The sequence below is a fragment of the Sciurus carolinensis genome, chromosome 6, assembly GCF_902686445.1.
Source record: "Sciurus carolinensis chromosome 6, mSciCar1.2, whole genome shotgun sequence".
NCBI classification, from domain to species: Eukaryota; Metazoa; Chordata; class Mammalia; order Rodentia; family Sciuridae; genus Sciurus; species Sciurus carolinensis.
The window spans coordinates 5,059,561-5,074,009 of NC_062218.1; the positions used below are offsets into that span (position 1 = coordinate 5,059,561).

Consider the following 14,449-nt stretch of genomic DNA (forward strand, 5'->3'; position numbering starts at 1 on the left):
CCACAGCCAGCGCAGGCGCAGGAGCCAGGCTCTCCCCGCCCAGAGCAGGAGGCTCCCGGGGAAGCACTCTGTACCTAACCCAAGCACTCATCAAATAAATCACACCTGAAAACTCACAATGTGTATCTAGGGCTGAAATTTACTTACCCGAGACAGAAGGATGGGCCTTACGTTATCCCTGCAAAGTGAGTTTCCACGGGGAAGGACCGACATCATCCCAACAGAAGGACTCCAGGGTGTCCCTGGTTCTGACATCCCAAAGCAGGCCCCGCAGGCTGCCTGACCACTCTCTTTCCAGGCCTGTGCTGCCTTTTCCTGTTCCTATTCCAAAGGCTATAAAATCTAAACCTAGATGGTTTTGATTCCCTCATCCTAGGGGCAGCAGTGAGACAGCGTTTCGATCAATGATATGCCAGCAAAAGTCCCTGAGGGTACCCCTTCTAGAATAAAACAGCAGAGCCTCCACAGGAGAGATCTTTTTCCCCTCACCCTTTCCCTTCCTCCATCTGTGTTCGTCCTGGCTGGAATGCAGACACGATGTGTGGAGGCACAGCAGCTATCCTGTGATATGAAAACAAAACCTCTGGCTAAGAACGCAGAGAGGCAAATTGCAAAGAGCTTGCATCCCAGTTGTGGAGAACGATGGTTGTTATGGGAAGACAACCTAGAATAGCTATTGCAGAAGAAAACCTAACCCTATCTTTTTAGCTCACTGTTGGATGAATCCTCACTTGCAGCTAACCTATATATGGAATAGTAAAGGATAATAATGATTGTGAGAAAATCACACAGACAACACACAGTACACACACCTGCGATTATTTTCAATGTATATTTATTGAGAGAGAAGTTTTACAAAACAGTTTTTAAATTTTAAAACATTAATGCTATTACCTTATATAAGTAAATGGTTCACCCCCGACAACCTTCAAAACCTCAAAGGTAACAGGAAACTGCTTCTGAATCCCTTATGGGAAATCCTTGCACATGCCCAGTTAGGATGGCTGTTCCCAAACAAAGCACACGGGCAGGACAGCTCTCCCGAGGGTTCCCACAGCCCAGCTGGCCACGTACATGGTCGTCATTATGGGGCAGTAAAACACCTTGAGGAATACAAATGAGTCACAAAACCCCAAGGAGCCAATTGCAGGTGCAGACAGCAGAGGGGCAGAGAGCAGAGCACAGCGGGGCAGGCACAGGGAGGAACACAAAGAGATGGTAGCTCCAGAGAAGCCCGGCAACGCAGGTCATGCAGGCGGCTCCGCCCACGCGCCACTTTGCTCCTTTCTCACTCTGAACAAGACGATGCTATAAATAAAGCCGGAAATAAATATTTCACCAACATCTCTGGGTTCAAAATCCCCCTGGTGCTCAGCTGCAGCCGGCTGGCCTCCTCCCTGCTTTTGTTACCACAAAGCTATCAAAATGGCAGCGCCCAGGGCCAGTGGACAGCGCTGGCCTCTGCTCGCCTCGTGGTAGTGGTCAGTCTGTCTCTTTTCTGTCTCCAAATTTGTTTGGGCAGGAAAGTTTAAAAGAAAATAACAGAATGGCCACGCACAGGTGTAGCTGTATGCCAGCTGACTTTCAACACCCTTTCCTCGCCCTCCCCTGAAGGGCAGCCAGGAGGCTGAGCGGGAGGCAGAGTGACCGGCAAGAGACAGACAGCTGCTCTGGGACCCATGAGCCACCAGACTCACTGAAATGAAGAGAAGGAACCAAAGTGACCGCCGGTTAATCATGGCGAAGACCCGATGACCTGCCACATCCCGAGCACTGCCGTCAGCTCCTGCCCCCCTCAGCGCTGCGGGTTGTCCCCCTGCTACAGAAGGGTCCAGCTGAGAGCAGCCCCCACTGGGCCAAGGTGGACCCTCCCTGAAGCCTGCCCCTCCTGCGCCCGCCTGGTCCCAGGCTGCTCCCTCCACAGAGGGCACAGGACCCATGTCGCCAGGCACTCTGAAGACCAGCGGGCCTCGTGGCTTTCAGGGCACAGCTCCCGCCCCAGGACTGGACTGCAAGGGAAGCAGCTGTGGTTCAGCAAGCAGCAGAGGATCCCCGAGAGACACAGCACCACGTGGCCGTGCGCATGGCACCAGGCCAGGGCTGGTTCCCTCCAGCCCACTCACCGGGTGGCATGGCAGACTCACAACCAGGCTGAGCACACCTAGCAGCAACCCTCTGAAAGGATGCTCCAGATTCTCAGCACGGTGGCTCCTACGGCCACTGCACTGTGCTGCCTCCTGCTACCTTCCTCAAATTGCCATTAAGTGTGTGGTTCAAACAGCAGAAATCTATCCCCTGTGGTTCTGCAGGACCCAGGTTTGGAGCTGAGTGTGGGCAAGGCAGCACACTGAAGGCTCGGTCAGGGTCCTGGGTCTCCAGCTCCCGCAGGGCCTGGGGCTCCTCTGTGGGCCTTGTTTGTGGGCACACTGCTGCAGTCCCTGCACCATCTGCACGTGGATACAGCCACTGGATTCAGGGTCTTCCCAACCCAGCAGGACCTGTTTACTACATCTGCAAAGCTCTGCTTCCAACTCAAGTCCCATTCTGGGCTTTCCAGTGGACATGGATCTGCGGGCACGCAATTCCACCAGACACAGGCTCCCATCCACGCCCTTCCTCAGCTGCCCTGCTCCAGTGAAATTCATCGCATAAATATTACTTGGGCTCTCTTACTTTGGGACCACCTTCTGAACAGAACTGGGCATCTGGGGCTGGGAGCAGGGGACTCACAGGGCTTCTGTGGCCCTGTCAGCACACAGTTCCTGCAGCTGGGATGAATGCCAGCCCGACACAGGGGTACTGACCAGCTCTGGCTCCTGCACCCTTGCCTGTACCCCCCAAACAGGTATCCTGATACGTTCACCCCTGCCCAGTTTCCCTCCAAACCAGCGCAGAGAGCAGCCACAGTCCATCAGCAACTTGAGGGTATCCAGAGCTCAGAGCTCCGGGAATGGACAGCTGTGCCAGCTCACTGGAGCAGGCACACACAGACCCCTGGCCAAGGCCACATCTCTGGTCTCATCATCGTGTGTTCTGCCCGCCACCTCCCTTCCTGTTGGGGGATGGCTGGTCCCCTCACCTGAGCCGTCTGGTCCCTCTGACCTGCAGCTTGCCTGCTGGGAGGTGACCCTGGGAACACCCTTTCCTGGTTTGGCTCCATTTACCCTCTTGTGAAGAGAACCCTTGTGCAACAGCGCTGGGAACCGAGGACGTTAACACCTGCGCGGTACCTGTGCAGCGCCCACAGCACCTGCCGGCAGGGGCATGGCTACTGCCTGCTGCCCCTGCAGAGGCGTTGGTGGGACAGCGGCAGCTGGAGCCACCTTCCATGGTTGGTGCTCTGGAAGCCAATGCATCTGCCTCACAAGCCACGCAATGAGGTCAAATACCGGATTCTCAGAGCAATGTCAGGGACGCAGCCTGGGCAGCCTGGGCTTCGAAGGGTCCTGAGTGGGGTGGGGGAACTGGGTCCCAAGCTGCACTAACCCCCACCCAAAGGAGAAGTCCCCCAAATGAGGACCCCAAACTAAATGACTTCATGGCAATCGTACGGTGCAGGTCCCAGCTCCTGCTCTTGAGCCAGGTGTGTGGCAGTGCGTTACGACAGCCCTAAGTAACCAACTCTTCCAGGCAGCGGACAGGAAAGCCAGGAGTGGAAGGGACAGAGCAGAGCCCTCCCCGGGCAGCCACACAACACCCTGGAAGCCTGCGTTTCTGCCCTGTTGAAACCAAAGAATTGCCATCATGTTCATTCAAAGTAATAGTGTCCTGTCTGCCCAACACCTGCATGAGGAACTGACCTGTGACAGAACTGTTAGCCACCTAGTCTGTGAGTGAGCTGGTGCGTGCTGGCCTCAGGAGGTGCCGCCCCTCCTGAGGAAAAACAGATCTGCCTCCACGTGAACAGCAGCTTCCAAAGCATGAAGTCCACGCCACCTGAATCACTGCAGCAGAAGATGGCCCTCAGACTGGAACTGCCCTCCCGTTTCCACAGGTTAATTGTTACACGTGCATCCCATCTTTCTGTTGGTCCCACACTTACTGGAAGGAAATAACCCATTGCATGTGTGCTTTTTAACTGTTTTTGTATAAACCGTAAGCACCTTCTGCAGGGAACTTGTGCTTAACGGCTCAAGAAAAAAGTTCCAGTGTCCACACGGGACTCAGTACCCCAGGAGGAAGTTCAAGTCTTCATGGACAGCATCTCTCGGCTCTGCCAAAGAGACCGCAAACGCTGTGTGCCCCCACCACAGGCCCCGAGCTGGATGCTGGGGGGTGCCAGCTGCCCAAGCTGGCGGTTCCTCATGCACTGCCCAATTATCCCCGCACATCTCAGCCTGTCCCGCCCTCGGCAAATTTGCAATAATAAGGTTTTTACTGAAGTGTGTATATGTCAGGGCCATCTGCAAGGATCCTTCTTCCTCAGCTCTGTGATTTGCCTGTCACCCACATTTCTTCCTTATCTTTACGACATAGAGAAGCCTAGCATTGCTTGCGTGCCTGCGTGGACACACATTACCTCTGCGTTTTTGCCAGTCCTTGGTCCTATACCCCCAACCCTTGAGCCACCTGCACTGGCAAGATCAGCACAGACACTGTGGCAGGCAGTGCTGAACCCAGGGTGTCTGGGAGAACAGAAAGGCAGCACCAGAACCACACTCAGCTAGCCCAGACCAGGTGCTTGATGGCCATGCCCAAGAGGGCAGTGCAGTGGGTTGGGGTGGCCCCTCAAAATGATGTGTCCACCTAGCATCTGTGAACGTGGCCATATTTAGAAAGATCTTTGTAGATGCGATTAAGCTGAAATCTAGAGATGAGGTCATCCTGGATTATACCAAGTCTAATGACAACTGTGCTTACAAGGGACACAGAGAGGCAGCTGCGTGAAGACAGGCCCAGAGTGGAGGAATGCAGCCACGGCCCAGGAGACCCAGAGCACAGGACCACATGGGCAAAGAGCTCTCCCAGAGCCTTAAGGGAGCAGGCTCTGCCCACGCCTGTCAGTGTGGCCTCCAGAGCTGTGGGGGTTCAGCCCGTGCAGTTTGCAGCCCCAGGTTCATGGGCTTGTTACGGCAGCCCCAGGAAGCACACAGGCAGCAGCAAGGGTTCTGGGGACTGAACAGACTCTCTGCTGCTCCTCCTTTCTAGGGCTCTTCAGAACAATCTCTGGCCGTCTTTGTGATAGCAGATAAGAGAGCTGTGAAAATGCTCACAAGGCAGGACAGAAATTAGGTCTTTGGATAGTCTGTTAAAATATTTCCAATATTTTCTCTCTGCAAAGATGTGTTTTGCAGGAAGATGATTTTGTTCCTATTCAGTGTTTTGATGATCCTAGGTTAAACAGGGCTGTGATAAAGGACAAGTGTAACTAGTAAATATTATCACATCTTCGAGGGTCAACCAGAAGATCGGCTCCTGTGCCTCATGTTCTTACCTCGTCTGCTCACACAGGGCGGGCGCTCGTTTCTTAGTGCTGCTATACAGTCGGCCACCCACCTAAGCAACCAAATGTATCACCCTGGCGCTCTGGAGGTCAGTCTTAAAACCAAAGCACGGCGGCTGCAGCCCAGGGAGAGTTCTTGCCCTTCCAGCTCCTGGAGGCCACCTGCACACCTTCCTCAGCCCACGCCCCTTATCCTCCTTCATGCCCTGAGGTTCAGCATCTTCATCCATCCACATCCTCTCCCCCACCACTTCCTTCTGCACATCTTCCCACTCTTGCTCCCTCTGGTAATGGCCATGGTGGCTGCTCTGTGCCCACCTGCATGGCCCATGAAATCTCCCTCTCAAGAGCCATTTCTAAACCGCATCTCCAACACCTGACCCTTGGCCACGTAAGGCAACCTGCCCACAGCTACTGGGGTGAGAATGTGGATGTCCTTCGGGCCCCTATTCTGCCAGCCACATTGGATAAGTCATGCGTGTGGAGAAGGAAGTCTGGAAGCAGGGAGAGGTGAACATTCAGCAGGAAGCGAGGGAAGACGAAGCCACTGCTCCTTCTCACACTGGGCTGTGTGCTAACTTCAAACACCAGTGATCCTTCTCACACTGGGCTGTGTGCTAACTTCAAACAGCAGTGAGAACCTCAGGCGCGGGGCACACTGATGGAAGCCCTCGTGCTGCAGCTGAAGGAGCACAGGTGAGCCGGGCAGGCCAGGTGGAGGAAGGCATGCACGGGCTGCATGGGAGGATGAAGACTCGGGGGACAACACAGGACATTCAGACAACCTGATCCAGGAGACTGGCTGTGCTTCGAGGGCAGGCGGGAGGACAGAGGGAGGCAAGGACAATGCAAGAGGGGGAAGGTGGGGCCATTTCCTCAGTACATGGGAGGGTGAGGTGGCAAGAACTTCAGTTCATCTGCGGGGAGTTTGAGGCTCCTTCAGAAGTCCTGTGGAGAAACAGGAGGTTGGGTCATGGGTGGGTAGGACTCACTTGGGAGGCTTGTATGGGCTGGAGTGAAGTCAGTACCTTGGTCCGAGACTGTAACTGGAGAGGAGATGGATACGCACCCAGGGTGAGGATCACGAAAGTCACCGAGAAGACCCATGCTGTAAGGAAAAGGCAAGGAGAGGGGCTCCTCGGCGGTCCTGCCTCCAGCAGGCAGCAGGCACTTTGGAGAACCAGAGTGGAGATCAAGCAGACCCTTGATTAGTTTTCACAAACGTTCTTTGATTCTGTGTCTTGGGGATCTTCCTGTATCTACGCTAGTTTTCTCCCTCCTCCCCATACTGCATGGCACTCCATCAAATGGATGAGCCGCAATTTATCTAAGTCATTGTTAACTGTTCTGGTTTAGAAAAGAGGTGTCCCCACAAGCTCATGTACAATACAGGGCAGGAAAGTTCGGGAGCAAAATGATCAGAGTATGAGAACTGTGACCTAATCAGTGGATTGATCCACCAAGATGGGATTCACTGGGCAGTGACTGTGGGCAGGCAGGGTGTGGCTGAAGGAAGTAGGTCACTAGGAATGTGCCTTTGGCGTTTACATTCTCTCCCTGGTGAGCAGAGCTCCATCTGCTTCCTGGTGGCAATACCCTGAGCAACTTCCTCCTGCCATGTCCTTCCACCATGATGTTGTGTCACCCTAGCCAGCACTGCAGAGCTGGCTGGCCATGGACTAAACCTCTGAAACCATGAGTCAAAATAAACTCCTCTAAGTTGTTCTTGTCAGGTCTTTTGGTCAGGGTGACACAAAGCTGACTATAAAAATCTGCCTATTCTTCTATGAGGTTATCTTGGACTTTCAGACTCCAGAACTGAGAAAATTAGTTTTTCATGTTTAAACTACCTAGTTGGTGGTAATACCCCTCAATCTAAACAGACCCAAAATCACTCAGAAGCAAATGAGTCAAGCAGATTCTCAACCCCATCCTACGCCTGTCACTCAACAGGTCTGAACTGCAACACTGCCCTTTTAGCGAGCCAGTCTGCTCAGCCAGATTCACTGTCATGGGCTGCAGCTCCAGCACTAGCCCCCACCCAAGACTTATGAGAAATGCAGCGCTCAGTGCCCTCAGTCCAGCTCAACCAGAAGCTGCAGTCCAGCATCCGTAAGCACACTGAAAGAGAAATGCACAGGCCTGCAGGCATTTTCAAAAGTGTCAATCAATCTGTATTCTTTAGTGTTATGGCCTTTATAAAAGAGGTTTTAAGGAAAAAAAAAATCAGAATTTTGCATTTTAGTTAGCTTTTTCTGCCTAAATGCCTGAGGACAAATTGCTTTATGAATATTACTAATAGTTTCGGGAAGTAACAACTGACAGTTTACTACCTTATAAAAATGCCATAAAATAATTGCATAGAATGAACTATATAAATACTCAGACTTTATTCTACACATTTGTTTAACTGAAATCCATGAAAACAGTTACACATTGTCTATGTACTACATTTAAAAGTGTAAAATATAAAACCATTTTTTAGAGCTTTCCAATACCATAATAGAATGGAACAGAAAAGAGTACATAAAAAGGAAAATAGCAAGTGAAGTTTTTTGAACTTTTAATTTACTGATAACATTTAACATTTCTAGGATTTGTCCTGTGCCTTTGTCCACTGAGAAAATGAAAGGAATCACCTCCGAGGATGTGGGACCAGCAATCAAGGGCTACAGAGACAGTTGGGGCACAGTTCCACTTCTCCAGGCCCAGAATCCCATGAGGTCTAACAACAGGGACAGCAACGATGGGGACAGGTCCAGGACCAGTCCACATTGGCAGGAAGGCAGTCAGTGATGATAATCACACCTTCCTGCTGGCTCGGTCCTGGTCTGTCAAGGACTTCACACGCTTAGGAAGGTGGGTGGTCCTCACCCCGAATGCTTCGGTACTTAGCCATGTCTTCTGGAAACACCTTAGAAAGTTCTTGAATCAGCAGGCTTTTAAATTTCTATGAAGAAAAATACTGTCAAAAAATCTGCCCTATCATCCAAGTTAAAGACTACATGATCCTCCCATGATCCCTCAACATCAACTGGGCCCCCAGAAGAGTGGGATCAGGGCTTCTCTCCATTCAAGTGGATGGTTCCAGCATGCCTGCTCACCTTCCATGATAACAATACCTGGAGAGCCCACCACAGAGTGTGCAGCACACTAACACCTCCCTAAACCCTTTAAAACAACTCCTCACTTCCTCCCAAAGAAGGTTTTACAAAGTACCTTTCGGCAGGAGCCAGACACACAGGTAGAAATGACCTCTGCAGAAAGCACACGTAACAGGGATTTATAATAGTATTTAATTAGGCAATTACTTACTGGAACCACATCAAACTCACTGTGTGCAAAGAGCTCCAAGAAAAGCATTCAGAGCACCAGGAAATACATTATCTGTTGCAAGCCCCACAGCTTTTGAGCCTACTCTATCAGTGTAACATGTGTTTTTAACCCAAAAAGTAAAAGCAATTAAATCTGCCAGCATCTCAAGACTTTTACTCTTCGGTGCTATACCAAAAAGGGGCATGAGAACTTAAGCCACTTCATTTCAACACAAGAACAACTATTTAAATATAACTTTCAGAAGTTTACATATTCCACTGGGGAAGTAAAAGTCACAGAACTGTGACCTGAGACCTTCACAGATCTGAGAAAGATGACACCAAGCAGAGATGCAAAGGGAAGGTAGATCACTCAGCCACGTGTGTCACTGACATCGGCACGTCCTGCATGGCCCAGAGGTGGAGTTTAACGAGTGCCCAGTGGACCCATGGACCAGCACTGTGCTCACAGAGACTTCTGCTGGACAGGACAACTCATTCACCTTTGCCCAGGGGAACACAGTCATCGAGCCATCACAACTTGCTACAGGTAGAAAGATGAACCATATCCTGAAGGAAGTGCCAGGTTCAACAGCCCCCCAATCCCAAACAGACAAGATGGAGGAAGCTGTGGGCTCCAAACTAAGCACCAGGAGTAACACCAACCTCCAGGCCCATTTTCCACCTGTGGGATCCCCTGGATGAGGTCCTAGGAAGCTCTGCAACCAGGCAGAGGTGCTGACACAGGTCTCCTGACAGGGCCCTTCCCCTCACTCCTCCCATTCAGCCAGAGCCATGTGAGTACAAGAAGCCCCTCTGACCCACCAGCCTGCACACGAGACCCAAAGGGCCAACACCAGAGGGGCCAGGCTGGCACCAGGTGGGCACTAGGCAATACCAGGAACAGAGCGCACATGTCCTATGGTCCTGGAGCTTAACCAGCAGGCAGAAGAGAGAGAGCAAGGAGAAGAAATAAAAATGCAAACCTAACCAGCACTATCAGGTAAGAAACAATACAGAACGGCCTCCCGCAGAAGGTGAAATTGAGCTAAGGCCAGGAGAGTCCCTTGTGCAAACAGCTTGGAATTTTCAGCCAAGAGGTAGCAGGAGGAAAGAGGACAGGGCAAAGCACCGTAGGGGCCAGCATGCAAGTCAGACAGGCAGGGCACACGGGGCCACGCAGCAGGAGACCACTGCGATCCAAAAGCAGATTTAAACACCAACTTAAGCCAAATTTCATGTTCGAGATGCATTGGTCTCCAGATGCCATCAAGGCAAAGAAAATCTGAGTTCTCCATAGAAACATAAGGGACAGTAAAAAGGATCTGGAGGTTAGGAGCTGGAGAAAATTGCTGGAGAAAGATAAGAAAACAAGCATTCAAGAATCCTCTGGCGGGGGGAAAAAAAAGAATCCTCTGAACCACAGATTCATGAACTCAGGAAATGTATTGACAGCTGGGATCCAAACAGAAATACAACAGAAAGCATCAACATCATCCAAGTGCAAACCTGACCCACTGAACAAAATGAAAACAGCAACAAGTGATGGTCACAAAAATTAATGTTTTTTCTTAAATACCAACTACCAATTGTTTTTTAATGTTTATGCTACCACATAGCTCACTATTTAACTTAACTACTTATTACACAATCCAGCATCTTAATTGTGTAATGCCATGAATAGTTGCTGTTCTAGTGAGTATGGAAAAGAAGGACAAGCCTACCAGCCAAATTTGGTATGTATCCCTTTCCAGAGCATGCCCTGACATTTTCTGTTCTTCATGCAAATCTTACCTTCATTGTGTCAATCTTGCCTTTAACTTGCTCATTTTTGGCTAAAGCCCTCTCCAGGCACTCTTTGGTGTAGAGTTGGGGGTTCCGACCTTGATCTATGTATCTAGAAACATGGAGTATCTCAGTTAACATTCTGATGGGTAACACTAGCCTGTTTTCTGGGAACAATGGCCCAAAAAAGAAAGTTCACTACATATCTTAAATATCTCTTCCCATGGCTCTGTTTAGACAAAACTGAGTCCAGGAACCAGGTGTATTAAGATTTTCTTACTTCCATAAGCATCCCATATTATTTCTTATAATGGTTCATGAAATCAAATAATGATCTTTATAAAGACAGGAAAGCTGCATGAGTCATCCCACTTTACATCTGTTTAGCATCTGTATTATTCAAAATATTTTCATACGATTAGTTTTTTGATTCCACAACAGTCTGAAGAAAGAAAGGCTTTCTTTTCTTTCTTTGGGATTGAATCCAAGAGCATTCTGACTCTGAGCTACACTCCCAGTCCTTTTAAAAAAATTTTATCACAAATGGCAAAACAGAAATGACAAGTTCTATAAACCCCATTTTACTGTGATGTTTCCAAAAAGATGTAATAAAAGAACTAGTTAATTCTACAAAAAAAAAAAAAAAAAAAAAAAAAAAATTCATCCATTTCTCAAAAAGAAAAAAGGGAAAACTTGACAGGGTTCCACGGAGCAGGGCTAATAATTTCAATGTCCTAAATAAATAGTCATCACATAACAGCAAGGCCTTACCCTTACTCAGGCTCTTCTAAGACCCAAGAGATGAATCCCACTTCTGCCACTATGGATTAAACATGAGGTGTCCTCCAAAAGTTCACAAGTGAGACAATGCAGGGATTTCACAAGTTAAATGACTGGGTTGTGAGAGCCTTAACCTAATCCACTTGAATGGATTAACTGTATGGTGACTATAGGGAGGCAGGGTGTGGTTGGGGGCGGGGGTCACTGAGGAAGTACCTTTGGGGTATATTTTGTCCCAGGTGAGCCAAGCTTGGTCTCTCTGCTGCTTGGTATCATGTCCTGAGCTACTTTCCTCCTCCATGTCCTTCCACCACAATCTTCTGCCTCACCTTGGGCCCAGAGCTATGGAGTCTGCCACTAAAATCACTAAAATCATGAGCCCCAAATGAACATTTTCTCCTCTAAAATTGCTCTGGTGGTCTTTTGGTCAAAGCAGTGAAAAAGCTGACTAAAACATGTGCCAACACACAATCTCAATGTTCCATGTAGGAAATTCAAGTTATTTCTATCTTTGCTATGGACAATCCATGTGTCTGAAGGGGTGTGTGTTAAAGAAGGCCTGTGGGGGCCTGGAAATTCCTCCTACACTGTGCACACCTCAACCTGACAGTCTGCCAATTTCTGGCATCTGCTACTGGGCGCCTACAAGCCATCCTCCTTTGTGAGACCCCAAATGAGTCTCTTCTGCCCCTCTTCCCTTAAGTTCTTAATTTTGTCTCCTCAATCCTCCTTTCATTAGAAGATTGAAGTCACCACTGGCATTTGTCCTATACCCATCCCAAGCGTTCATGGCCAGAGCAACACTAATGAGGTCACTTCAATTATCAGAGTTTGCAAGCAGTAAGCCGCTGCCCAGGAATCCAGACCTTCAACCCACCTGAAGGCAGAGGCCTTAGTGGTGCTGAGAACAGACAACACATGGTACCTAGTCCACAGGTTGAGAATGCAACAGAGACCACACACACTGCAGCCTCTATGTCCTGTGTGGGCAGCTACTGAGTCACATTCTAACTAGGACTTTTATCTCTGACCTTTCTGCATAAAAAACCACCATAATGTTCCCTTTATCGTTCAAGGACACATAATTTAAGTTTTGCTACAAGAAGTACAAGAATTCTTGTTCCAAGGCAGCACAGGGAGGAAAAGGCTACACTGCACAGAAAACACTGACACTAGTGTGAAGGAGGAGCCCTGGGATTTAATCTAAACTGTGACCTTTACTAGCTGAACAACCTATTACAGTTACCAGTTCTTGTGAGGATAAAATTAGGGATGTGACAAGCCAATGTGATAAAGCCTGAATTTAAATCCTAAACTGTTTCTTTCCTGACAGTGTCCTCCTGGCCATCACTGTGATAGGTGCTCATCTCCTGAAGGCACCCTCCTGGCCATCACTGTGATAGGTGCTCATCTCCAGCAGCAACCAGTGCGTGTCCTTCTTCCCAACACTGCAAGTTATTATCCTCTTTCAGAACTAGCCCAGCACAGGCAGTTTAGGAAAACCAGACCACATTATTTTTCAGATTGTTTCTAGCTGTAGTTTTTTTTCTAGTTTATTATACAGCCTAAATAAGACTTTTTTTTAACTCTCAGGTAAAAAAGAAAGTTATGTGGTTGTTCTTTAGCCTAAACTTTTTATGACAGGACTCAAAAGTCTGAGACATCTTTCACACATTTATTAAGTAATCTTTTATTTATGTGTAGTATTTTTTTCAACAATACAACTTTTTTAAATTATTTTTAAATCCCACTAGTCTATCAAGCTCCAGGAGAACAGGTAATTTTGTCAGCTTTTTCACTAGCAAATGCCCAGCACCTAGCACACCCATGCACTCAACTGCAGCTGGCGGCAGAAACCATCAAGGTCACAACAAAACAAGACTCCTATTCAAGGGTACTTACTCAAAAACTTCTAACGGTACAGTAATGTCATGAAGCTGCTGTCTGCACTTATCAATATCCTGTAAGCCGGTGACAATGAAATTCCTGCGGGTAAGTAAAAACGGGCATCAGGTTAATTCAGAAGAAAGACTAAGGGCCACCCAGAGAGCCACCTGGCCACCTGGCTCCCCCAAGGGCTTCTGATCTCTTCTGGGGACACACGTGGCTTACTCCTCTTTGGTTCGCCGAAAGATTCCCTGAACCCCAACGGGAGCTACACAATCCCCTCCAACGCTCGCTGGCTGTCCTTCTACGCTAGAAACTGCCAACACCGGGGCTGGGGAGAAAACCGACCCCTGAGAATCGGAGGGACGACCTGAGCCCTCCCTCGGAACCGTTTACAGAACCGGGCGCGGCTCCGGTGCACACAGGGCGCAGCGGCCTCCAGACTAAGCGCCTGCACCCCGCGACCGAAGGAAAGCCACCCCTCCAGGCCGCCCAGACGGACCGCTGCTCCGGAGCTGCGATCCCTCGCGCCCGCCGGGCGCCCCAGCCCCGTGAGGCCGCCCGCCCCCGCCCCGCGGCCCCGCGGCCCCGCCCACCCGGCGGCCGCCCAGGGACCGACACGGGGGGTCCGCGGCCGCCGGCGCTCGCCTGGGCGGCCGAGGCGCGCTAGCCCAACTCCGCGGTCCCGGGCCGGCGGCTCCCGCGGCCACGCCGCCCGCCACTCACAGCTTCTGGTGGAGCCCGGCCTGGCTGCTGGGCTGGAAGTCGCTGACGATGATGCCGAGCTGCCGAATGTTCTCCACGAACTTCTCCAGGTGCTCCTCCAGGTGGTCGAACTTCTCCGCCATCGGCCCGGCCGGACCCCCGCGCCGCAGCCGCAGCCCGCTCCGAGGTAGGCGCCGCGCGGCTCTCCCACTTCCTGCTTCCGCTCGCGTTGCCGCCACTTCCGCTTCCTCTGGGGCTGACGGGCCGGGAGAGGGGCGGGGCCTCGCGGGGCGGGGCCTAAGCTGGGCGGTGACGCTAGACCTCAAAGTTGCCAAAATGAGCTGGAGTATGAGTATGGGTATGGGTCATCTGTGCTCTGCTGAGCCCTGAGGTTTGCAAAGAGGGAAAGTACCAGAAAATCACGGCGAGGGTTTCACCTCAAAAAGTGATTTTTAAAAAGAAGTCACACATACCAGGTAAATACGGGAAGGACTGAAAAGGTAAAGGTAGATACTAATGGAAATGAAAACTATTC

General features: G+C 50.2%; 1 protein-coding gene across 1 annotated transcript; it reads right to left on the reverse strand.

The window, feature by feature from the left end:
• Positions 1–7,811: 7,811 nt before the first annotated feature.
• Med10 (mediator complex subunit 10) lies at positions 7,812–14,141 on the reverse strand. The gene is made up of 4 exons (XM_047555888.1): positions 13,936–14,141; positions 13,225–13,308; positions 10,552–10,654; positions 7,812–8,393 (listed from the first exon to the last, which is right to left on the reverse strand). Exons 1-4 carry the CDS (start codon positions 14,055–14,057, stop codon positions 8,295–8,297), a joined length of 408 nt encoding a protein of 135 aa, XP_047411844.1. The 5' UTR covers positions 14,058–14,141; the 3' UTR covers positions 7,812–8,294.
• Between the last annotated feature and the right edge of the window lie 308 nt (positions 14,142–14,449).